The 26357-nt window shown below is 38.5% G+C and overlaps 1 protein-coding gene and 1 pseudogene across 2 annotated transcripts; both read left to right on the plus strand.

Annotated features, from left to right (window-relative positions):
- The first annotated feature begins 1822 nt into the window (after positions 1 to 1822).
- Positions 1823 to 18078, plus strand: LOC148735603 (uncharacterized; annotated as a pseudogene). The gene is made up of 16 exons (XR_015999037.1): positions 1823 to 1928; positions 2674 to 2790; positions 3174 to 3239; positions 3654 to 3725; positions 4061 to 4129; positions 4614 to 4679; positions 5236 to 5307; positions 5681 to 5752; positions 6516 to 6587; positions 7069 to 7134; positions 7596 to 7667; positions 8133 to 8171; positions 8724 to 8795; positions 9171 to 9242; positions 10126 to 10226; positions 12334 to 18078. The product of XR_015999037.1 is annotated as an uncharacterized LOC148735603 (transcript).
- Positions 18079 to 18488: 410 nt separating this feature from the next.
- Positions 18489 to 25589, plus strand: LOC148735604 (uncharacterized). Its single transcript, XM_088754942.1, has 3 exons — positions 18489 to 18608; positions 20716 to 23699; positions 24225 to 25589. The coding sequence occupies exons 1-2, from the start codon at positions 18573 to 18575 to the stop codon at positions 23680 to 23682; spliced, it is 3003 nt and encodes a 1000-aa protein (XP_088611068.1). The 5' UTR covers positions 18489 to 18572; the 3' UTR covers positions 23683 to 23699; positions 24225 to 25589.
- Positions 25590 to 26357: the final 768 nt, after the last annotated feature.

Genomic DNA, 26357 nt, shown 5'->3' on the forward strand with positions numbered 1-26357 from the left:
CTGAACTGTTAGATTCTAGATATCAGATAGTCACCTCTTTGAAAGAGGGTCGAAGGCTTAGTTATATTTTTTAGTTGTTTTTTTGTATGGAAATAGTAAATATAATTCAACTTGACCCGTCATCGTATATTATAGTACTTCAACGGCACGTAAGCCAAACTAAAACGATCCAAGTTCGTTATCTGCATATTGGACGTAGGAAAGAAATCAACTCACCATTCCATGACTTATCGGCCCTGTTTCTTAGATTGATCATGAGCAGAGATCAATTCAAGGGCTCGTACCATGTTCGTACCATGCTCGTACCACTCTCGTACCATGCTCGTACCATGCTCGTACCATGTTCGTACCATGCTCGTACCATGTTCGTACCATGCTCGTACCATGTTCGTACCATGCTCGTACCAATTCAAGGGCTCGTTTTATAGCGTAGACCCTGATTTACAATGACTATTCACCGATGAACCATCAAAGAAGGCATGAAAACGTTGCTTGAATCGAAAACCGCTGCATCACTTCGAATTCTGTTTGAATAACAACACTCCACTTTCTAATCTCTTCATTTCTTGCATTGACCTACTCTTGTGCTTAAAAACGGAAACTCTTACACAGCAAGCTCTTGCTAATGACCTCTCAAACGCTGTTGATCGAAAGGAAATACTTGAAATTTGAAAAAATAAAGACCAGAAATGGTTCAGGCGATGATAGACCGGAAATGTTTAAGGGGATGATATATATAGACCTCTCTGTCATGTTATTTTTTCTTGATTTCTTGTCCGCGTTTTCGATTTTGAGGCAAATGAGTTGTTCAGGGTGCGTCTCCAACACATGGACGAGACGGTAAATTTGCGTGCCGGAGCGTATTTATCAAAACAATTTACTTATCACGAAATATATTTGAGACAGAGGGTTTTACTGATCCTCTAATCACTCATTCTTTGCTTTGTAATATTTTTCGACCGAAACAAAGGATTCAAAGGTTGTGTTCACTTTCGCTAGTTTTTGATGTTAGTGTTTTTGACTCAGCCATCAACTTCCTCTCACATAATCATTTTCGATACTATTATGTCAGAATTTTGGGTTACTCACATTTTCGGTTTTTTTCCTCGTATTTTTGGGACAGGATTTCAGAAAACAAAACTTTAATTCTTTACCATACCCAAAGAAGGAGGAAAATGAAATTGAATCTGGCATGACGTTGAATTAAATCGTAACAATCATGAGCGGATCACGAATCTGATGTGAGAAACCAAAAAGTGAACATGTACACTGAAAATATCCAGCGATTGGCGAGATACGTGATTCCTGCCTTTTTTAGGCCAATGATCCATGATTCATGAAAATGTTTTTTTTCCGATATTCGTGATTCATGTTTTAGCTACATTTCATAAACTTAAAAGCAAGAAAATTCATGACTTTATTTAACCGCTATGATTATTTTGCATATAACTCCGAAGTTCTCGACTAGCAATCGTGAAGCCTGTGATTCAAGTGCCAGAGCGAGGTGGTATAACACCGAGTATGAATGTGTATGAAGTAGAAACTCGGAACAAAATTACAATTTATTTTTCTGACATAATGAGATAGTCAGTGGCTATTAAAGTTGACAGGGTCGCGTACAGGGCCAGTTTTTTCGATTTCGTAGGTGTACATGAGTAATGATCTGATCTTCACGAACAAAAACTAAAACTTCCTGCGAAACTGAAGTAGTTACCTAGAAAAACACAGAAACAAAAACATGCATACACTCCTCAAAATTTTATTTATAACCGAGGGAAACAGTATAAAGTGCCGTTGAACTTCTTCGAATTTCATCGTGCGGCTAAGCCGTGACACTGAAGTGGTTACACCTTGGAAACAGCAAGGAAACTTTTCATGTGGAGTTGGTGTCAAGAAAGCAAGACAAACTTCCAACCGAAACTTCTGAGGTAAGAGTCGTGTATGAATAGGAGTGTTTGTTTATTAATAACAGATTTGTTTTTTGTTATACTTACGGTAATGATGTCCTTCATAATTTGTCTCCTTTGCAATTTGTACCTTTTCCAATATTAGATGTAAGAAATGGATAATCTTGCATTCCGATTTCCGCTCCCGATAACTCGAACAATCGTTTGCTCGAAACTTTCGCTAGTTCAATTAAAAATTCGGTAAGGCTCAGGTTTAATTTCTGATATCGGCTTAATTAACATTTTTGTTTTTCTTCCAATTATACGAGAGTATTCTCAAGCTGAAGAGATTTCTGTGTTTGTTTGCATTATTTTCTTCGCACTCACACATCGCAAGTCTTTCGCCTTTTGAGCGGAATTGTGATTTGATATTAGGTTTCACCGAGATAGTCTACGTCCTGTCTCATAAGTCACCTTTATGGTCGCTCACTAAAAGCTTACTCCTGTTAAAAGATTTTTCTTGCACTTTTTAAAACGCTACAAAGACGAAAATATCATTCAAATTCTCCACTGGAGTGGCCAAAAAAAAATTTGCTTTGCTCTAAATTAAGGCAATTAGCTTCGACATCTTGTCAATTTAAAAGATTTCAAAACTCGAGAAATGCAGAAAACATCAGACAGGGCAGTTTCCATGACAGATACTAGCTAACGTTCAATTCAACAGCTTTCATGAACTCAAAATATTTCCTTAACGTCGAATAAGAGATACTTGTCTTCTGTATTTTAGCCACTGAAGATCCTCAAGTGAATTCAGTTTTGGTTGAGGAAAAGGTGGATGTTCATAACAAAAACTCATCAGGCGCGACTGAAAGGGAAGTCCTATCACCTGAAAGTACATCGAAAGGTTAGAAAGAGTCAAATATAAAAAAAATTGTCAAAATATCCAAGGCATTCCCGGCTTTGATGCCTTACGGAGAGACTGTAGTTAGTATAAGGAGCCACTATCTTTTTCTTTCGTTATTTTTTGAGGACAAATTGGACGTTGATATAAACATCTCATCCAGTAAGAAAAACTACAATATGGTGATTTTCTACCAGTGTCACAACTGAGGAATGATATATTTCTACCAAATGACACACAGTTACTCGCATTTACAAAAGAAGTTCTGAGTGCTTGTGCGCGAGTAAAAACTCCCTCTCTGAGCTTTAAGAGATTTATGGTACTAGATTTAAGTGACGCATATTAGGTAATTTTTTAGTATCTGACACACTCAGCTTCATTCTCAGATCTGGCTAAACATAATGTGACATCACAAGAAAGGAATCACAGTACTGATGAAAAAATGTCAACAGGTGAGAAAGAACAAAACGAAAAAAAAAATTTTACAGAAATATCAATGTGCTGCTGAAGAAATTTAGCTTTAGACCAAATCAATTATAGAGGTAGCCAAGAATGAAATATTTTCTGTGACATTTGAGGAGAATTAGCCCTCAGAAAATGTGAGGATTTATAGCGTCAAAAGAGGGGAAATCAGGGAAGGCAATCAGGGGACAACAACCTTACCCTCTTCTTCCTCTGGAATGAAACTTCAACCTGATGGTACAGCCCAAAATTAAAGGCCCGTACCTGCTGACTGTGTAGGAATTAAATTCAACGTCCGCTGGATTTCTTCTAAAACAAAAACTATAACGTTTCACGATACTAGGTATCATGAATTCAGCACTGAGGTAGTAGCAAAACCTTGATTTTTTGTCTTGATATTTCAGCCTTTGAAGATCCTCAAGTTGCATCCATTTCAGACAAGAAGAAACTGAGCATTCATGAAAACACTTCATCAGGTGAGAAAAATTGTTAGAGGTTAGTGTGTTCTACCTGTTAAGACAACTGGAACACTGGCATGATGTTTTTCTAACGAGTGACACATAAATAGTTGGAAAAGAGAAATTCGGAATGTTTCCCAAGGAGAGGAACCTCCATCAAGGAGCTGTAAGACACTCGTGGTATAAAGGCCAATAGAGCAGATTTCTATATAAGGCAAACGTCCTGCAAATTGTTAAAATTGGAATCGGTTGCAGAATCTTTTCGTGTTACTACAGTGATGGGAGTGAAGGAGTCCACATTTGGTCACATATAAGGTTTTTTTTACTCTTCACTCATTCTGTATAATTTTCAGATATGGCTGATGATAAAGAACCATCACCTGACGGGCAAGTAGAAATTCTTGGTGCAAATACTTCTTCAGGTGAGAAAACCATAGGTAAAAAGAAGGTTTAATTGAAGTAAAGCAGTAAGCAGAGTTTGGCTCTTCGTTGGGTGGCTACTGGCGCCTCGTAGTCTACGACCTGTCCAAGATTTCCCACAGCCACTTTCCGAGTTACCATCTAAAATCCTAATTCCTAAAATCGTAATCCTTAGACACCCATAAGTATTCCCTTTAAATTCTACCAAGCTATCGTTGTGGGAGAATAGAAGCAGGTGGGCCATTGAGTGGGTTGCATGTATGATGCATCCTGCATAATGCTAAGATTGATTTTTTTGTGTGATCATGGAATGAAAAATGGTATATTAACGCTAGTAATCAAATTGATTGATGATGCTTCTTAGAGAATGAGAGCGGCATATTTGGTAGAAGAGCTCAGGGTCTTTAGCATAATGTTTTTGAAGGTATAAAATGTACGGCTTTGACGTTTAAGTTCGACCTTTATTGCATTCTGTTTTCTTTTCAGATGTGATTATAAATGAATTCCTATCAGGTGAAGGAAAACTAGAAATCGATGACAGTGCTTCCCAAGGTGAGAAATAATCTGATAAGATTTTTTCCAAATAAATATCCTATAAAGCTATCGTCATTGCAAGTTTGCACTCGTGTAAGCGAAATTTGACGTTATTTTCAGTGAATACCGTGACTGATGAAGAGTTACGGAGAGTCTGTGGCCCGTCTGGGGAATCTCTTTCCGAGTCGCTTCAGTGAAAACTCAACCTCTTTGGAGCGATCAACATATAATTTTTCCGAGCAATTAATAAAACATCATTAAAATCAGAAGAAGACAATTACGCAGATTATTAATTGAGGAATACTCATGATTGTCGCGATATGACACCAAATTCTCAAGAGTAGCCGCCAATAAAGTAAAATTAAGGCTTAGTTGGGAGACTTAGAATTTAAGTCTTGATATGGCAGAGGCTATAGGATTAAAGAATAAGCGGGAAAAAAAGAAACTCATCAAATCAGTAGAACAGTTTCTTGACCAAAACTATAAAATTTTAGCTTTTTAGTCTTTATGAACATAAAAAGGGTGGTGCTACAATCTCAGAAGATGTATTCACCAAATTACTTCTTTGTTTCAGGCACTAAAGATGCTCATGTCATATCGATATCAATGGAGGAAAAACTCCACGTTCAGCAGAACACCACTCCAGGTGAGGAAAAACCATCAAATTAAGGAATTCTTTTGGCAACACAACTGAGAGATGATGGTTTTCAATGAGTTGCATACAGAAAGTGAACCTCTATCACTGAGTTTTACGCGACATGTGGTATAAAAGTCATCCTAATATACTTACGTAAAAAATCATCTTGTAAATTGCCAAGATTGGGATATTGACTTGGTGCTTTCGCGTGACTCGTGTACATCAAGACAGTGTTTCTTAGCCCTCTAACTGAAGAACTATACTCTCCATACTTGTTTCTTTTTTCTCAGTGCCCCTACGTAAGCATTTACAAATTACAAAGCGTTACCTAACTGTTCAAATATTGTTCAAATGTGTTAACTTGCTTTACCTTGCATTCCAGCCACAGAGGATGCTAAAGTTACTTCGAAGCCATTAGAGCAAAAGCTGGATGTTTATGACGCCACTTCATCAGGTAATAAAAAGTATGAAATGATTGTATTCTGCCATTATCACAACTGAGAGAGGATGTATTCTTAGTGAGTGATGAACCAGAGAAAGGGCCATGATAATCGGGCTCTCTTTAAGACTCGCTTGTCAAACTAGCTCCTATGATTCTTCCGAAATATCCTGTATATAGCAAGGATTGGCTGAGGATAAAATCCAATCACCTGAAGGTGACGATACGTCTACAGGTGAGAAAAAATTAAATTACAAACATCCTTTCCTTTTCAAAGCGTCCAATTGAGTAATTTCAACAACATGAAGGTGATCACTGACGCTTGACAGAATGTTTATAGCCTGTGTTTTTAGCCCGCTTTCCAAGGGTCGCTATCTAAGAACTTTTACGACTTTCCCTACCAAAAATGATCAGTATATGAAATATTCTTCCATTTTCATAATGTTATTAAAACTTAAAGATCTCTCTTAAGTAAAGAAACAAAAGGGCTAATTATCTTAATATAACGCCGAATTTTCAGCAGAAGCAAACAAGAATCCCTTAAGAATGCATAGGTTAAAGAGAAAAGAAAAGTAGGAAACGGGAAATCTTTACTCTTTTCCTTCTTCTAGATTAGTTACAACAGAAAGTTGATTGTCTTGCCCACGAACCCGTAGACTGTTCAAACCCCCTTGAAGTAAAATAAAGACGGTTTTCTTAACGGAAACCACGAGACTTTCAATGCGTTAGCAGACTTAAAAAGTGACTCATCAACTTATATGGTAACTATGTATTTCAGCCATAGAAGATGGTCAAGCTTGGTCAATCTCAGCTGAGGAGAAACTGGACATCCAAAGCGTCACTTCATCAGGTGAGACATGATAGATTTCGCGATGGTGTTTTAAAATAAGGAACACGCGTATAAGAAAAAAACAAAAAAGAGAGGTTGTAAATGTTTTATCAAGAGTCGATCCTTCCCACACTAAACAGTGGGAGACTGTTGGTATGATGGCCATTAAATCAGATTCATGTAACTGACAAACATGTTGCATACAGCTGCGATTGAAATGCTTGCATTCTTTTGCGTGATCGTGAAATGGAAAACAGTATCTTATGGCTGGTGCTTAAAGTTTAAAGGTGACGTTACTGATCAAGAAACTCTGATATAGAAAGTTATCTTTTCTAGCTCAAACGTATTCGCTCCCCCCCCCCCCCAAAAAAAAAAAAAAACCACACACACAAAACAAAAAAAAAAAAGAAAAACCAATAACTTGTTTTCTAATGTGTTGTCATGGAAATGTAGCACTACAACAACGTAAATTCAACCTTACTTTAACCCTTTTTGTTTTCAGATCTGGCTGAAGATAAAGTTCCATCGCCCGACGAAAAACTAGGAATTGGTGGCAACACGTCTACAGGTGAGAAAAAAAATAGATTTAAAAACTGTCAGTGTCTGTGTATCATTATCTTCATCGCAAATCTGTCGCCTATTGAGCAGAATTGTGATTTAATATTAGAGGTCACTGACACCTGTTAGATAGTCTGTGGCCTGTCTTAGAAGTCACCTTTAGGATCGCTCACTAAAAGCTTAACCCCAGCAACTAAAATTATTATTCTTGCGCTTTTTAAAACGTTACAAAGACGAAAATTTCATTCAAAATTCTCTGGAGTGGCTAATAAAACAAGGTTTGCTCTAAATTAAGAGAATTAGCTTGGACATCTTGTCAATGTAAAGATCTCAAAACTCGAGAAATGCAGAAAACGTCTAACAGGACATTTTTTCTTGGTAGAAACGAAGAAAATTTCAGTTCAACAGCCTTAATGAACTCAAAATGTTTCCTTGGCGCTGATTAAGAAATCCTTTTTTCTTGTATTTCAGCCACTGAGGACGCTCAAGTGACGTCAGTATTGGAAGGGGAAAAAGTGAATGTTCATAAGAAAAACTCACCAGGTAAGAAAAACTATAAAATGATGGTTTTCTACCGGTGTTTAAACTAAAGGGTGTTATTTGGCCACAAAAACTTAAGAAATCAATGTGTGCCATCAAAAGAGAAAGGAAATCAAGACACACAGAACCAGGCCCAGTAATGTCTTTGGACTGAACTGTCGAACCTACAATGCAGCTCTATTGTTGTGGAAGATCGAAGCGCATGGGCCACTGAGTGGGTTACATTCTGCATAATGCTAGAATTGATTCTTTTGTGTAATCATGGAATGGAAAATGTTATCTTAAGCCTAATAATCAAATTTATTGATAATGCTTCTTTGCAAATGAGAGTGGCGTATTTGGTAAAAAAGCTCAGGGCCTCAAGCATAATGTTGTGGAAGGTATAAAATGTACAGTTTAATGTTTTACGTTCGACCTCAATTGCATTCTGTTTTATTTCAAACGTGACTGAAAACGAATTCCTGTCAGGTGAAGGAAAACAAGAAATTGGTGACAATGCTTCTCAAGGTGAGAAAGAATCTGATGAGATTTTTTTAAAATAAATATCTACATATAGTCATCGTCATTGCAAGTTTGCACTCGTTTAAGAGGGATTTGACATTATTTTCAGTGAATACTGAAGCATTACGGAGAGCCTGTGGCCCGTTTGAGGAATCTCTTCCCGAGTCGCTCTATAAGCGATCGACTCATAATTTTTCCAAGCAGAAAGTCAAAACATCATGAAAATTAGAAAAAGACATTTATGCAGATAATCAATTGAGGAGTACCCATGGTTGTCACGATATGACACTAAATTCTCAGGAGAAGCCAACAAAGAAAAATTGAGGCCTAGTTGGGAGAATTAAATTTTAAGTCTTGATATGGAAGAGGTTAAGGGTTGAAAAAGGCAGGGAACAAAAACCCTTCCCTCCCTGGTTATTTTGGCGGAGCAATCAAATCAGTAGAACAGTTTCCAGATCAAAGTTATAAAGTTTTAGTTTTTCAGTCTTCATGAACATAAAAGGGTGGGGCTACAATCCTCGAAGATGTATTTACCCACAATGCTTCCTTGCGTTTCAGCCACAGTAGAAGCTTATGTCACATCGATATCAGCGGAGGACAAACTCGACGTTCAGAAGAACACCTCACCAGGTGAGGAAAAACCATCAAATTAGAGTATTCTTTTAGTAACACAACTGACAGATGATGGTTTTCACTGAGTTACACACTGGAAGTGAACCTATATCAATGAGCTTTACGCGGCATGTGGTATAAAAGGCCATCATATTATACTTACGTAAAAATCATCTTGTAAATTGGCGATATTGGGATATTAACATGGTGCTTTCGCGTGATCGTTGACATCAAGACAGTGTTTCTTAGCCCTCTAACTGAAGAAATATCTCCAGAAACCGTACTTGTTTCTACTTTCTCAGTACACCTATTGAGCATTTATTAATTACAAAGCGTCACCTGACTGGCAAATATTGTCTTCAAATGTGCTAATGTGCTTTCTGTGTATTTCAGCCACAGAGGATGCTAAAGTTACTTCGAAGTTATTTGAGCCAAAGCTGGATGATCATGACGCCACTTCATCGGGTGAGAACTATGAAATGACTGTATTCTACCGTTATCACAAATGAAAGAGGATGCATTCTTACTGAGTGATGAACCAGAGAAAGAGCCATCATGATAATAACTCGGACTCTCATAAAGACTCGGTTGTCATACTAGTTGGTGTGATTCGGCCGAAATATCCTGAACATAACAAGGATTGGAGTTTTTACTCAATACTATTGTGTGATGATCGAAATGAAGGTAGTAAATTTCAAGCCCGAGGATAAAAGTTAAAGATGATGTTTTTTAACTAAGCGAAACTTGGAAAAAGATAACAGAATTTTCATAGTATGTTTCCATAAATGCGTTCTAATGATTTTATAACTTTCTTTTTTCGGTGGCTTCATTCTCAAAATTAAAAGATAACAATGTTTTAAGACTTGGAACGGGGCGAGGAGCTTTGTTCAAGAACCAGTCCCGCAATACTATTCCTTGTTTTCCGGTGATGGTCATCATAGAAGAGCGCATGGTCTTTAACGGCTTACTTCTGTGTAAGTTGTAGACCTCTTAGGTAAAGGATAGTGGGGTTTAGGTGAAAACCACCCGAACATATCACTCATTACAGAAGCCAAGATCGGGAATAAAACATGATCTTTGCCTCATTTGTGGACTAAAATTGTTCCCGCCCCCATTCAGACGGTGAGGAAGTCCTAGTTCCATCGAATTTAGGAAAAAAACTAGACATGAATCATAACTTGAAGTTGGACCTTGAAATCATTTTCGTAGAAGATACAAGAATGGGAATATCACTTCAAGTCTATTGAAGAGTCACACCATTGATCCCTGACACTTAAAGTTTTCTTCGTATATTCGTTTCTGTCTTTGAATAAATTTCTCTCGGCTCAATGACTAAGCTTCTTTCTAGGAGCCAGTGTGCAGGTTTATGGTGAGCTGAATGTTGCAGCGCAAGAAACAGAGCACAAAGAAGATATGAGAGGCTTAAGAAATCCTTCAGAGAAAGGTCAAGTAAGTGTAAAAAACAAACACGAGAAGCGTAGCCCTTTTCTTAAGGTTTTAAGTTTAAAAACTTTCCTTCACTTTAAAAGGAATATAGAAAAGAAACTAATGAGTATCTTGCGATGATTTTGGGGCTGGAAATTGATATTTACTAAATTCCAAAGCAATGCCATGTGGGGTTTGAAGTGTATGACAAACGAATTACATTCAATCTTAGCGCTAAAAAACCAAACTGCAAAGTAATTTATGAGGGTCTCAACGGGGTAATGAATTCTACGGCTAACAAGTTTGAACATTTCTCGGCTACCAGTTAAATTCTTTCCGTTGTAATTAAAATAAATTTTTTTGCGGTTAACCCCAAGAGTTTTTTTCGATACAACAAATCTCCTTGTCTTACTGATAACAAAGTAAAAAAAAAAAAGAAAAGTTAATGTCGAATCTATTTTAGTTATCTTTCATGAATTTTCAAAGACCGCAAAATAAGTGCCATTTCTCCATCACTGTGTTTTGAGGTTAGGTAAATCCAAATGACATTGTGTTACAAGAGGCAATATCTTCTTCTGCCGGCTATTTTCTTTGTTTTTGAGCGACCTTTGTCTCCCAGTAAAATTTACTTCAGAGATACATGTGTCTAAAATTTTAACTAGGTTTCCTCTATTCTTCGAGCGTATTTTGAAGATCTGTACGTTTTTATCAAACATTTAGCGTGAGAAAGTTGTTCTTATGAAGCGTCGCGCTTCTCTTCTTAAGAATCCTTTCTTTCACCAAGAGGATGCCGCGAAAAAAAATCGTGTATTGGGGGGTCTCCGTCTCTTTGTAATGCGTTTGTAGGTCAAGGGTCGATTCCCTGTTAATTTCTCTCCTTTGCACACTTTTAATTTGTGTACTAGAATGTAATTTTTGCGGCAGATTTATCGGCCGTGAATTTGTTCATCTGTCCGGTTGTTCATTCGATGGGTTCCTGATGTGCTGCTTGCGTGACTCAATCTTTTTATCCTACTACCTTGGACCCTGTTTTCATTTGCGATTTTTAACCGCTCTGATTTTATTCGGGTTATGTTTCACCCTTGCTGTTCGTTTTTGAGGAGGCAGATAATATACGCGTATAAGATTCACCTTTTCTATTCCTTTTTTGTGCTCTCAAATTTACAAGAAGCTTGTCGACCTCGTTCAGTTTAACTTTCGACTCCGTGGCTAATATTTCGTAATCTATGGCCACTGACTCTACGTACTTTGAAAGTTCTATTACATTTATTATTCTAGTTTTTGCTTGCGCTAGTTTACTGAGCTTTGTTGCAAGTCTGTCAACGCGTCTATGGCGAAATTTCCCCAGCGCTCCAACAAGGTCACGTTCTGCTTTCTTTCTAACCGAGCTTAGATATCTGGTTTAAAATCTTCATCGATCGCAATGTTCGTCCAAACCTTGTATATTAGGCTTTTTGGGCATGTGCCTTTCTCGAGATGAGGTTAGAAGAGTCGGATAGAGTTCGTTCCAAGTAGTGTTAGGGATATCTTGACTCCATCTCATTGAGGCTTCGCGGCTTTGGGCGACAGACGATTTCCTCCATCTTCGTGTGATATTCCAATTGATTAGAAGTCTACAAGTTTCGGATGCTTCGGAGTCATATATGTCCGAGTTTGAGCTTCTAGATGGCATGGATTTCTGTAGCTAATTAGGTGTTTTATTGAAGGTCCTCGATGTCCAAAAAAAAAGAAAATTCCCCAAACGATTTCTTGTCTTGGGAACCTGGGATGACGTGACAGCCTTTCCCGAGCCAGGTCCCAAAATGCACGGTCGTTTACGTAAAAAATTGAGCTTTGACTGCTTGTAGAATTGCGAGGTTTTATTCGACTAATAAAATTCTTTCACTGTGATGATCAGTAAAATAAGGAAGTTTCTTTTATCGTAAAAAAATGTTTTGGGGTTAGTGGCACTTACACTTTTTTTTTGTCTTCTCACTTTTTTATTACATTTTTTGCGGCTAACACTCATCTCCATTAAGAACCTCACGTATTGAAACAAAAGGCTTACGTATTTTGACCTTGGAACTTGAACATTTGAATATTACGTCCAAAAAAGCTATAAAAATTCTTACGAAGTTTCGCAAAATTCTAGGAAATACAAAATATCTCGTACAAAGATGAAGCCTGTCCAGACGATACCCAAGATGTCATCCGTCTCAAACAGCTTCTGCAAATTGCCAAAGCAACCAGAAACAAACATGGGGAGGGCAACGCTTACTATGATATTGGTTCGGCCTATCGCGGCCGTAAATACTTTAGAAGAGCCATTGAGTGCTACAAACGTGCAGTAAATCTTTTCAAAGAATTGGGCGACAAAGCTAGGGAGGGGTATAGTTATAGCGGACTCGGGATCGCCTATTATGAGTTGGAAAGTTTTGCAAAAGCTATCACGTACAAACGGCTTGCATTAGAAATTTTCAAAGAAGTGGGCGACAAGGCTAGTGAGGGAAACACTCATTACAATCTCGGTAATTCTTATAATGGTTTAGGAAATTTTATAAAAGCTATCGAGTATTACCAACTTGCATTAGAAATTTATAAAGAAATGGGAGACAAGGCTAATGAAGGAGAGAGTTATGACCGTCTTGTTACTAGTTATTACAGCTTAGGAAATTTTATAAAAGCTATCGAGTACTGCCAACTTGCATTAGAAATTTTCCAAGAAGTGGGCGACAAGACCGGAAAGGGAAGAAGTTATCACAATCTCGGTGTTACTTATGCTGAGATAGGAAATTGTATAAAAGGTATCGAGTACATGCAACTTGCATTAGAAATTTCCCAAGAAGTGAGCGACAAAGCCAGAGAGGGAAACAGTTGTGACAGTCTCGCTGTAGCCTATCGAGAGTTAGGAAATTTCATAAAAGCTATCGAGTACAATAAACTTGCTTTAGAAATTTTCCAAGGAGTGGGCGACAAGGCTAGAGAGGGAGGCACTTACAGAAATCTCGGTAATATTTATGCTGAGTTAGGAAATTACACGAAAGCTTTCGAGTACGAACAACTTGTATTAGAAATTTACCAAGAAGTGGGCGACAAGGCTAACGAGGGAAAAAGTTATTATAATCTCGGTAATTATCATCACCATTTACGAAATGATATGAAAGCTATCAAGTACCATCAACTTGCATTAGAAATTTTCAAAGAAGTGGGCGATAAGGCTCGAGAGGGAGAGAGTTATTGCAATCTCGGGTTGGCTTGTTTTGAGTTAGGAAATACTGAAAAAGCTATGGAGTACCAACAACTTGCATTACAAATTTTCAAAGAAGTGGGTGACAAGGCTGGAGAGGGAAAGAGTTATTGCAATCTCGGTAATGTTTATAGTAGGTTAGGACATTTTATAAAAGCTGAGGAATACTATAAACTTGCTTTAGAAATATATAAAGTAGTGGGAAACAAGGCTGGCAGGAGAATTTGTTATTGCAATCTCGGTAGTTGTTACGGCGAACTAGAGAAATTTATGGAAGCTATCGATTATGGACAACTTGCATTACAAACTTCTAAAGAGGTAGGCGACAAGGAAGGGGAGGGGGTCTGTTATTCCCATCTCGGATGTACTTATAATAGATTAGGTGATGCTCGAAGAGCAATGGAGTACCACGAACTTGCACTAGCAGTTGAAAAGAAAGTGGGAAACAGGGCTAGACAAGCCTTAACACTTTTTAACCTTGGAGTTGTCTCTAAAAACCTAGGGTCTCTTTTCAGTTCGCTTAAGTACTACCAGTCCAGCGTTACGATGTATAATGAGCTAAGAGCTGATCTGCAATTTGAAGATGAGTGGAAGATTACCTATCGTAGTTCCTGTGAAGATGCATATGCACAGTTATGGGAACTGCATTTGAACTTAGGTCAAGTTGTTGAGGCTCTACTCGTAGCTGACCAAGCACGTGCTCAAGCTCTAAACGATTTGTTGAATTATGAGTACGGCTCTGGTGAACCATGCTATTTGTCACACCTGCCTGAGAAGCCTCTTTACCGATTACCTGTGGGTTGTGCTCAATCGAATTTGGTTTTCTTAAAAGTTACTGATGAACAAATGTATTTCTGGGTTGTTCAGATCGGTAATGGTGTTCACTTCAGACTAATAAACATCAGTGATTATGGTTCTGATGGTTACTTGACCGAAAACTACATTGAAAAGTTAAACAAAGAGAATCTCAGAACATTGCATGGGAAATTCAGAACAGAGTCACTGCGCAAGTTGTATGACATCATTATTGGTCCTATTGCCGATCTGATTAATGGCCATGAACTTATCTTTGTCCCCGAACGTTCATTGTGCATGGTCCCTTTTGCTGCACTGATGGACTCCAATTCAAAATATCTGTGCGAATCTTTCAGAATTCGTGTCATTCCATCCTTGACCACTCTGAAGTTGATTGTTGATGAAAGAGACGACTTTCACAACAAGACCGGCGCGCTACTCGTGGGGAATCCATGTTTGGATGAAGTTCTTTATAAGGGAAGAAAGTTAGATCCGCTTCCATGTGCCGAAGAAGAAGTGAAAATGATCGGTGACATCTTCGGCTCTACTCCACTCATTGGAGAGAAGGCAACAAAAGATGAGGTGTTGAGGCGGCTCTCGTCAGTTGCTCTGGTGCACATCGCAGCACATGGCCGGATGGAGACAGGAGATGATAATGATAATGATCTGATCCAGCATGTTATGGAGAATCCTGAGAAAGTAATTCTTGTCTTTGATGGCCTAGATGAGTTTAAATACCATGCAGATTGTTTAGCAAATGAGCAAGTACTTACAGGCAACAAACCAACAGAGCAATTGCCATTGTCTGCACTTTACATGAAGCTGGTGAACGGAGACCTGCTTTCAGGAGCTACAGTTTTAACAACTAGTAGACCAACTGTGTTGCAAAGTGTTGCCCACATCAAATATGACAGGAAGGTGGAGATAATGGGGTTTACTCCACAGAAAGTCAACGAGTATATTCAGAACTATTGTGCACAAGATGAAGACATGGGGAACAAAATCTGGGATCATATCAGCAGCAATCCAGAGTTACTTTCACTCTGCTATATTCCAGTGAACAGTCACATTATTTGCTCAATTTTTGAGGAGTGTTTCAAACTCCAAGAACGAAATGCTCTGCCAACAACTCCAAGAGAAGTTTACAAAAAAGCCCTAAGATTGTTCATCTTCAAGCATCATCCTGAATTTAGAGGTAAACCATTGACAGAAGATTTCCTTATGGGAAATAGTAAGCTCCCAGATACTGTAGAGGATACATTGAACAAAGCTGGGGCACTGGCAAAAGCAGGAATAGAGAAAGGTCAGCTGGTGTTTGAGTTACAAGAGGTGCAAGGAATAGAGGAGTGTGGTTTGTTTAACAGGATGCCAAACAAAAAACTTCAAGATAGTACATTCAAGTCTCAGTTCTGCTTTATTCATCTCATCTTTCAAGAGTTTCTTGCTGCAAGGGAAATTGCCAAGATGAAGCCCAATGAGCTCAGTGATTTTCTCAGGGCAAAGGCCGGAGATCCTAAATGGCATCTGGTGCTTCAGTTTGTGGCAGGGCTACTCTGTGGGAAGCAGACTGAGGTAGTCAACACTTTTATCAGCATTCTTGTAGACTGGCCATCTGACCAGGAGGCTCTTCTCATGTTGAAATGTTTGCCTGAATACCATGATGAAGCCACTGTACAACAAGCTGCTTCAGAACTGTACAGCGGAACACTAAACTTGACAATGATATTTCTTTCTTAGGTTGTCAGGTAACACCTGTTGATTGTGTAGCAATTTTGTATTTTATAAAGCATCTGCAAAGCCCCACTTCATTGAACCTTGAAAGGAACAGTGTAACAGATCAAGGTGTATCACTCTTGTGTGATGCGCTAAAAGATGAACATTGCGAACTCGCTAAGTTGAACCTTAATTTGAACAACATTACAGACCAAGGTGTATCACACTTGTGTGATGCATTGAAAGATGAACATTGCAAACTCAGTAAGTTGAACCTTGCTTACAACCAGATTACGGACCAAGGTGTATCACTCTTGTGTGATGCATTAAGTGTAAAAGACGAACATTGCAAACTCACCAAGTTGAACCTTGATAGGAACAAGATTACAGACCAAGGTGTATCACTCTTGTGTGATGCACTAAAAGATGAACATTGCAAACTAACTAAGTTGAACCTTGCTTGGAACAACATTACAGACCAAGGTGTATCACTCTTGTGTGATGCATTAAAAGATGAACATTGTAAACTCACTGAGTTGAACCTTGATAACAATGATGTAACAAACAAAGGTGTATCACTCTTGTGTGATGCACTAAAAGATGAACATTGCAAACTCACTGAGTTGAACCTTAATAGGAACAATATTACAGACCAAAGTGTACCACTCTTGTGTGATGCACTAAAAGATGAACATTGCAAACTCACTGAGTTGAATCTTGCTTGGAACAAGATTAGAGACCAAGGTGTACCACTCTTGTGTGACGCACTAAAAGATGAACATTGCAAACTCACTGAGTTGAACCTTGATAGGAACTATGTTACAGACCAGGGTGTATCACTCTTGTGTGCTGCACTAAAGGATGAACATTGCAAACTCACCAAGATGAACCTTAATTGGAGCTACTTTACATACCTGGGTGTATCACTCTTGTGTGATGCATTAAAAGATGAACATTGCAAACTCACTGAGTTGTACCTTGATTGGAACAACATTAAAGACAGAGGTGTATCACTCTTGTGTGATGCACTAAAAGATGAACATTGCAGACTCACTGAGTTGAACCTTGCTTGGAACAACATTACAGACCAAGGTTTATCACTCTTGTGTGATGCATTAAAAGATGAACATTGCAAACTCACTCTATTGAACCTTGCTTGGAACAAGATTAGAGACCAAGGTGTATCACGGTTGTGTGATGCATTAAAAGATGAACATTGTAAACTCACTAAGTTGGACTTTGCTAGGAACAAGATTACAGACCAAGGTGTACCACTCTTGTGTGATGCTTTAATAGATGAACATTGCAAACTCACTGAGTTGAGCCTTAATGAGAACAAGATTACAGACCAAGGTAGATCACGCATATCTGATGCAGTGAAGAATGGACATTGTAAAGTTTTATTTTAATGCTGATACTGGGAAGTGTGCCTCTGGCACAAGTTGTTAACTCACTAAGTTGTTTATCTATGTGTTTTCAGATGCAAATCATGAGTAGATTGGGAACCAGTCCAGAAAAGGCAGGCCTCCTTCCTTTTCTTGGGATTTTGCAGTTTTTTAATTTTATTTTTTCGGATGTTTGTCTATTTCATTTTGGTCTATTTTCATGTTTTCAAGGGGGGAGGTGGTGGGGGGGGGGGGGGAACAGGGGCTTATTTTATTTATGGTCAGGCCTAAAGTTCTTTATTATTTATTGAAAGGCATCCCAAGCTCATGTCTTGAGAAAAGCAAAGTATAAAGTATTGGACATGTATATATCAGGCATTTATTCATAAAGGCATCATGTATTGCATGACATGGTGTTAAGTTATTCAAGAAACTGCTGAAAATTTTAACATGTTACCAGGAATAGTACACGGGAAAAAATATGGTTGATTTACAATTCTAAATATTCTGAACAATGAACATTTTACTTGTAAGATTAACAAAACTGACTCACTTCTTGGAAAACATCTCCAAAATAACTATATATTTTTAACAAACAATTTGGCAATTAAATTTCTTATTCCAAGTTGGTTTTCGTAAATATGGGTACATCTTTCAGCATTTATCTCATTGTGTAAATAATCAAGGAAGGAGCCATGAATATACAATATCTAGGAGTAACAAAAGTTTGATCAAATAAAAGAGAATTTTTAGCTTATTTTTTCTCTCTGGTAATAGTAGTGATGCTTTTCATTGTGTGACAAAGAATAATTTTTCCTATGTAATTGGCTTTTTCTTTTTCTGTTTGTCTTATTAAGAATTGTTTCATGCTTAGCGTGCGTATATCAAGTTATGGATACACGCGGGGAGTTTGGAGAGCATGAGAGAAGCGTAAGAATTGTTCCCGCCCCCATTCAGACGGTGAGGAAGTCCTAGTTCCATCGAATTTAGGAAAAAAACTAGACATGAATCATAACTTGAAGTTGGACCTTGAAATCATTTTCGTAGAAGATACAAGAATGGGAATATCACTTCAAGTCTATTGAAGAGTCACACCATTGATCCCTGACACTTAAAGTTTTCTTCGTATATTCGTTTCTGTCTTTGAATAAATTTCTCTCGGCTCAATGACTAAGCTTCTTTCTAGGAGCCAGTGTGCAGGTTTATGGTGAGCTGAATGTTGCAGCGCAAGAAACAGAGCACAAAGAAGATATGAGAGGCTTAAGAAATCCTTCAGAGAAAGGTCAAGTAAGTGTAAAAAACAAACACGAGAAGCGTAGCCCTTTTCTTAAGGTTTTAAGTTTAAAAACTTTCCTTCACTTTAAAAGGAATATAGAAAAGAAACTAATGAGTATCTTGCGATGATTTTGGGGCTGGAAATTGATATTTACTAAATTCCAAAGCAATGCCATGTGGGGTTTGAAGTGTATGACAAACGAATTACATTCAATCTTAGCGCTAAAAAACCAAACTGCAAAGTAATTTATGAGGGTCTCAACGGGGTAATGAATTCTACGGCTAACAAGTTTGAACATTTCTCGGCTACCAGTTAAATTCTTTCCGTTGTAATTAAAATAAATTTTTTTGCGGTTAACCCCAAGAGTTTTTTTCGATACAACAAATCTCCTTGTCTTACTGATAACAAAGTAAAAAAAAAAAAGAAAAGTTAATGTCGAATCTATTTTAGTTATCTTTCATGAATTTTCAAAGACCGCAAAATAAGTGCCATTTCTCCATCACTGTGTTTTGAGGTTAGGTAAATCCAAATGACATTGTGTTACAAGAGGCAATATCTTCTTCTGCCGGCTATTTTCTTTGTTTTTGAGCGACCTTTGTCTCCCAGTAAAATTTACTTCAGAGATACATGTGTCTAAAATTTTAACTAGGTTTCCTCTATTCTTCGAGCGTATTTTGAAGATCTGTACGTTTTTATCAAACATTTAGCGTGAGAAAGTTGTTCTTATGAAGCGTCGCGCTTCTCTTCTTAAGAATCCTTTCTTTCACCAAGAGGATGCCGCGAAAAAAAATCGTGTATTGGGGGGTCTCCGTCTCTTTGTAATGCGTTTGTAGGTCAAGGGTCGATTCCCTGTTAATTTCTCTCCTTTGCACACTTTTAATTTGTGTACTAGAATGTAATTTTTGCGGCAGATTTATCGGCCGTGAATTTGTTCATCTGTCCGGTTGTTCATTCGATGGGTTCCTGATGTGCTGCTTGCGTGACTCAATCTTTTTATCCTACTACCTTGGACCCTGTTTTCATTTGCGATTTTTAACCGCTCTGATTTTATTCGGGTTATGTTTCACCCTTGCTGTTCGTTTTTGAGGAGGCAGATAATATACGCGTATAAGATTCACCTTTTCTATTCCTTTTTTGTGCTCTCAAATTTACAAGAAGCTTGTCGACCTCGTTCAGTTTAACTTTCGACTCCGTGGCTAATATTTCGTAATCTATGGCCACTGACTCTACGTACTTTGAAAGTTCTATTACATTTATTATTCTAGTTTTTGCTTGCGCTAGTTTACTGAGCTTTGTTGCAAGTCTGTCAACGCGTCTATGGCGAAATTTCCCCAGCGCTCCAACAAGGTCACGTTCTGCTTTCTTTCTAACCGAGCTTAGATATCTGGTTTAAAATCTTCATCGATCGCAATGTTCGTCCAAACCTTGTATATTAGGCTTTTTGGGCATGTGCCTTTCTCGAGATGAGGTTAGAAGAGTCGGATAGAGTTCGTTCCAAGTAGTGTTAGGGATATCTTGACTCCATCTCATTGAGGCTTCGCGGCTTTGGGCGACAGACGATTTCCTCCATCTTCGTGTGATATTCCAATTGATTAGAAGTCTACAAGTTTCGGATGCTTCGGAGTCATATATGTCCGAGTTTGAGCTTCTAGATGGCATGGATTTCTGTAGCTAATTAGGTGTTTTATTGAAGGTCCTCGATGTCCAAAAAAAAAGAAAATTCCCCAAACGATTTCTTGTCTTGGGAACCTGGGATGACGTGACAGCCTTTCCCGAGCCAGGTCCCAAAATGCACGGTCGTTTACGTAAAAAATTGAGCTTTGACTGCTTGTAGAATTGCGAGGTTTTATTCGACTAATAAAATTCTTTCACTGTGATGATCAGTAAAATAAGGAAGTTTCTTTTATCGTAAAAAAATGTTTTGGGGTTAGTGGCACTTACACTTTTTTTTTGTCTTCTCACTTTTTTATTACATTTTTTGCGGCTAACACTCATCTCCATTAAGAACCTCACGTATTGAAACAAAAGGCTTACGTATTTTGACCTTGGAACTTGAACATTTGAATATTACGTCCAAAAAAGCTATAAAAATTCTTACGAAGTTTCGCAAAATTCTAGGAAATACAAAATATCTCGTACAAAGATGAAGCCTGTCCAGACGATACCCAAGATGTCATCCGTCTCAAACAGCTTCTGCAAATTGCCAAAGCAACCAGAAACAAACATGGGGAGGGCAACGCTTACTATGATATTGGTTCGGCCTATCGCGGCCGTAAATACTTTAGAAGAGCCATTGAGTGCTACAAACGTGCAGTAAATCTTTTCAAAGAATTGGGCGACAAAGCTAGGGAGGGGTATAGTTATAGCGGACTCGGGATCGCCTATTATGAGTTGGAAAGTTTTGCAAAAGCTATCACGTACAAACGGCTTGCATTAGAAATTTTCAAAGAAGTGGGCGACAAGGCTAGTGAGGGAAACACTCATTACAATCTCGGTAATTCTTATAATGGTTTAGGAAATTTTATAAAAGCTATCGAGTATTACCAACTTGCATTAGAAATTTATAAAGAAATGGGAGACAAGGCTAATGAAGGAGAGAGTTATGACCGTCTTGTTACTAGTTATTACAGCTTAGGAAATTTTATAAAAGCTATCGAGTACTGCCAACTTGCATTAGAAATTTTCCAAGAAGTGGGCGACAAGACCGGAAAGGGAAGAAGTTATCACAATCTCGGTGTTACTTATGCTGAGATAGGAAATTGTATAAAAGGTATCGAGTACATGCAACTTGCATTAGAAATTTCCCAAGAAGTGAGCGACAAAGCCAGAGAGGGAAACAGTTGTGACAGTCTCGCTGTAGCCTATCGAGAGTTAGGAAATTTCATAAAAGCTATCGAGTACAATAAACTTGCTTTAGAAATTTTCCAAGGAGTGGGCGACAAGGCTAGAGAGGGAGGCACTTACAGAAATCTCGGTAATATTTATGCTGAGTTAGGAAATTACACGAAAGCTTTCGAGTACGAACAACTTGTATTAGAAATTTACCAAGAAGTGGGCGACAAGGCTAACGAGGGAAAAAGTTATTATAATCTCGGTAATTATCATCACCATTTACGAAATGATATGAAAGCTATCAAGTACCATCAACTTGCATTAGAAATTTTCAAAGAAGTGGGCGATAAGGCTCGAGAGGGAGAGAGTTATTGCAATCTCGGGTTGGCTTGTTTTGAGTTAGGAAATACTGAAAAAGCTATGGAGTACCAACAACTTGCATTACAAATTTTCAAAGAAGTGGGTGACAAGGCTGGAGAGGGAAAGAGTTATTGCAATCTCGGTAATGTTTATAGTAGGTTAGGACATTTTATAAAAGCTGAGGAATACTATAAACTTGCTTTAGAAATATATAAAGTAGTGGGAAACAAGGCTGGCAGGAGAATTTGTTATTGCAATCTCGGTAGTTGTTACGGCGAACTAGAGAAATTTATGGAAGCTATCGATTATGGACAACTTGCATTACAAACTTCTAAAGAGGTAGGCGACAAGGAAGGGGAGGGGGTCTGTTATTCCCATCTCGGATGTACTTATAATAGATTAGGTGATGCTCGAAGAGCAATGGAGTACCACGAACTTGCACTAGCAGTTGAAAAGAAAGTGGGAAACAGGGCTAGACAAGCCTTAACACTTTTTAACCTTGGAGTTGTCTCTAAAAACCTAGGGTCTCTTTTCAGTTCGCTTAAGTACTACCAGTCCAGCGTTACGATGTATAATGAGCTAAGAGCTGATCTGCAATTTGAAGATGAGTGGAAGATTACCTATCGTAGTTCCTGTGAAGATGCATATGCACAGTTATGGGAACTGCATTTGAACTTAGGTCAAGTTGTTGAGGCTCTACTCGTAGCTGACCAAGCACGTGCTCAAGCTCTAAACGATTTGTTGAATTATGAGTACGGCTCTGGTGAACCATGCTATTTGTCACACCTGCCTGAGAAGCCTCTTTACCGATTACCTGTGGGTTGTGCTCAATCGAATTTGGTTTTCTTAAAAGTTACTGATGAACAAATGTATTTCTGGGTTGTTCAGATCGGTAATGGTGTTCACTTCAGACTAATAAACATCAGTGATTATGGTTCTGATGGTTACTTGACCGAAAACTACATTGAAAAGTTAAACAAAGAGAATCTCAGAACATTGCATGGGAAATTCAGAACAGAGTCACTGCGCAAGTTGTATGACATCATTATTGGTCCTATTGCCGATCTGATTAATGGCCATGAACTTATCTTTGTCCCCGAACGTTCATTGTGCATGGTCCCTTTTGCTGCACTGATGGACTCCAATTCAAAATATCTGTGCGAATCTTTCAGAATTCGTGTCATTCCATCCTTGACCACTCTGAAGTTGATTGTTGATGAAAGAGACGACTTTCACAACAAGACCGGCGCGCTACTCGTGGGGAATCCATGTTTGGATGAAGTTCTTTATAAGGGAAGAAAGTTAGATCCGCTTCCATGTGCCGAAGAAGAAGTGAAAATGATCGGTGACATCTTCGGCTCTACTCCACTCATTGGAGAGAAGGCAACAAAAGATGAGGTGTTGAGGCGGCTCTCGTCAGTTGCTCTGGTGCACATCGCAGCACATGGCCGGATGGAGACAGGAGAAATTATTCTGGCGCCACAAACAAACCGCAAATCACAGACTCCTGCCGAGGAGGATTACCTTTTCACAATGAAGGATGTGTCAAATGCTCACCTGCGGGCAAAACTGGTTGTGCTGAGTTGCTGTCACAGCGCTCGAGGAGAAATCAAGGCAGCTGAAGGAGTAATTGGCATAGCGCGAGTGTTTCTTGGTGCCGGAGCTCGTTCTGTTTTGGTGGCTCTGTGGGCGCTTGGTGAGGAGGCCACGAAGGAATTCATGAAGTACTTCTATGAAGAACTTGTGGCAGGAAAGAGAGCCAGTGAAGCTCTTCAGAAAGCTATGAATTGCATGAGAGAAATTGAACAGTTCAGAAATGTACGGGACTGGGCACCATTTGTACTCATTGGAGATGACGTCACACTGGACCTTCCGGACGCTTCTGAAGTTTAGACCTGGTTGATGTACATGTAGGTGTAACTTTCTTTATTTTCAATTACTGTAGTGCTTAAATGACTTTATGAAGATTTTTTTGTTTTACTTTAAGGCTTACAATCCTATGGCACCTGTATTGGCGTAGAAATGCAATGCAAATTGTGTTACATAGTGCTCTTACAAGGGCGGATCCATGAATTTTTGATGGGGGGGGGGGGGTCCAAACTTTGGTTCAGAAAGGACTGTTGGACTCTTTTGAGGCAAATTACTTCTCCCCCACACCCTCCACTCCCCCTCCCACCAGTCGCGGTTGCACGTTACAATTCTTTGGCCGCTTACCGTTTACTTGGATTCATTAATTTAAAAATCAGCCAGTTAAAAAGTGATATACGATCCTGCAGATGTAAGAATTTCATTCTCAAAGTTGTTTGCGTCAGGTCTGATGGGGGGGGGGGTCCGGACCCCCAGACCCTCCCCCTGGATTCGCCACTGTCTTAGCATTTTAGGAATTTTTCTTTCTCAATTTTTAATTTGAGTTTGAATGATCTTTTTCCTTGAAGGTTGTGAACACTGAACACAAACTTGCACAAGAAAAAGACAAGACTCTACACCGATGGAGAAAAAACTTCAGGGACCACACCAGGATTGGATTGTACACAAACTCAAATAGACCAAAGTAATCTAAGACTTTTTAGTTTTTCTTTAAGTGTGTTTGAGTACTTTTAGAGGCATTATACAATCGAGTATTCATTTGAACTCGTAATCGATGAGAAATTTTAGCATTTCTCCTTTTTTGGTTAAGGATTTGCTTTTTAAATTTCATCACGAGCCTAGAGAAAAAGACTTTTCAGATCGGAATTTTGTTCAATAAGTTCTTTACTATAGATTAACTAGAGAAAGAGTGTTTCAATACTATTTGTGGCGCTATGCGATCGGGTACTCAATTGAACTGGTTATCGCTAAAATATTTGAAGCATTTTCTTAAAAAAAGGTTTGGGATTTAGTTTTTAAGTTTCGTTATGTGCCCGAGCAAGACTTTTTATATCGAAATTTTGTACAAAGAGTTCTTCACTTATGATAAACTGCACGAATGGGCTAGTATATCAGAAAATAATTTCCAGGCTATAGTGAGAAGTCATGTCAATTGCGCAAATTTGCCAGTTGTTAGGTTGGCTAGAGTCAATCGCAAACTGATGAACTCGTGGCCTGCTGATCTTTCTTCAACTTCTTTTTTTAACTTGAAGTAACAAAGAACGGGTATGATGATGTAAATTTTTATTCCTTTGACTCTTTGAGGGTCTCAATGAGGCTTTTACGGGTAAAGAAAGGTTAACATTTTGGCCTATTATTACGGTTAGCATGTTTTACGAAAATCGGTTTAAATTTGTCAATTTCGGTCAGCGGTTCAATCTCATTGAGACCCTCTTCTTTGCTAATTTCCGTAGTTTTAGCCTTTTCAAGGAACGCATTTTTAAAATATCTTTTTAACTGCTTTGACACTTTTGAAGAGGAGCCCTTCTGAAAACCGTTTTTGTGATGAATGATCACTTTATAGGTTTTGGAATTATCAATTTGCTTTTTACTAGTACAATGGAACCTCGATTTAACGAACCTCTGTATAACGAAGTCCTCGGTTTAACGAAGCTCCATATAACGAAGTCCTTGATTTAACGAACCTTTATATGACGAACTCCACGGTTTACGAACGATACTTAAGTTTCAGCCCGGCTAAAGTTACAGTAAAATGTATGCCACAGAACTTTGATATAACGAACCCTCGATATAACGAACCAATTTACGCGGTCGACCCCTTGGCACTTCGTTAAAGCGAGATTCCACTGTAGCTGTTTGGCAAGACATCCTTAAATACAAAAGTGAAACTTATTTCTGAGGCCTAAAATATATTTGTTTCTTTAATCTTACAAGTGTGCGGGCATGAAATTTATTACTCAGCACATGAACCAAGGAAATCCACAAGTCGACATAAACCGCCAAGGTCTGATTAACGAAGCCCCCTACCGCACCCCCCTTAGTTGCAATGCAGCTCCATGAGTCTTAGGGATTGAGTGCAACACTCTCGAAGAAGTCTCTCGGGTGGCGCTAAAATTGTTGTTCGAAAACAATGCTATTTACGTCCTTTCGTACTACAGGAGCCCGTTTCTCCTTGTGTGTCGATGTTTCCTGGTCCCCAAAAACATACCTTTTGCATTAGTTAAATCCAAAATTGAGACAGTTATCGGTTTCGCAACTAAAACGGAAAGAAATGTATAGAAATCAAAGGGATTTTAATAATTGGCGACCAAAGGCCTTCAACTAAGGTCTCGGGCTCGCGACTGTCGGGGGAACTTTCGAATTTGAGTAAAAGGGTTCCAGAGCACACGTTTCGATGTTGGTGAACAAAAATGTAATCTTCTGCAGTTATCAAAAGGAAAAACTTGTCGGAACATCCACAAATCCTTAACTCTTAGATTGAAATTAAATCAAGGGAGGCAGATTTGTATCAGTCTCAAATATATCAATTTCTCAATTCTCACGCGTGATCGATTGATACAACTGATCAAAGCTGGACATGCTTTTCTGCGTAGACCTGAGCTCTAGTTACTTCCAGACAAACTTGGTTGAAAAGTTGTAGTTTCAAAATATCTTCCTTTTCAAGAGTCGCGTAGATGAGCACAGATTGGGTCTAGTGATGT

Source organism: Stylophora pistillata, chromosome 3 (genome assembly GCF_964205215.1).
Source record: "Stylophora pistillata chromosome 3, jaStyPist1.2, whole genome shotgun sequence".
Classification (NCBI taxonomy): Eukaryota; Metazoa; Cnidaria; class Anthozoa; order Scleractinia; family Pocilloporidae; genus Stylophora; species Stylophora pistillata.

Excerpts from the sequence above, each read along its gene's own strand:
- LOC148735604 (XM_088754942.1), top strand. The coding sequence starts at position 18,573 with ATGAGAGGCTTAAGAAATCCTTCAGAGAAAGGTCAA. Across the intron at positions 18,609-20,715 it reads ATCCTTCAGAGAAAGGTCAA|GAAATACAAAATATCTCGTA; the intron begins GTAAGTGTAAAA and ends GCAAAATTCTAG.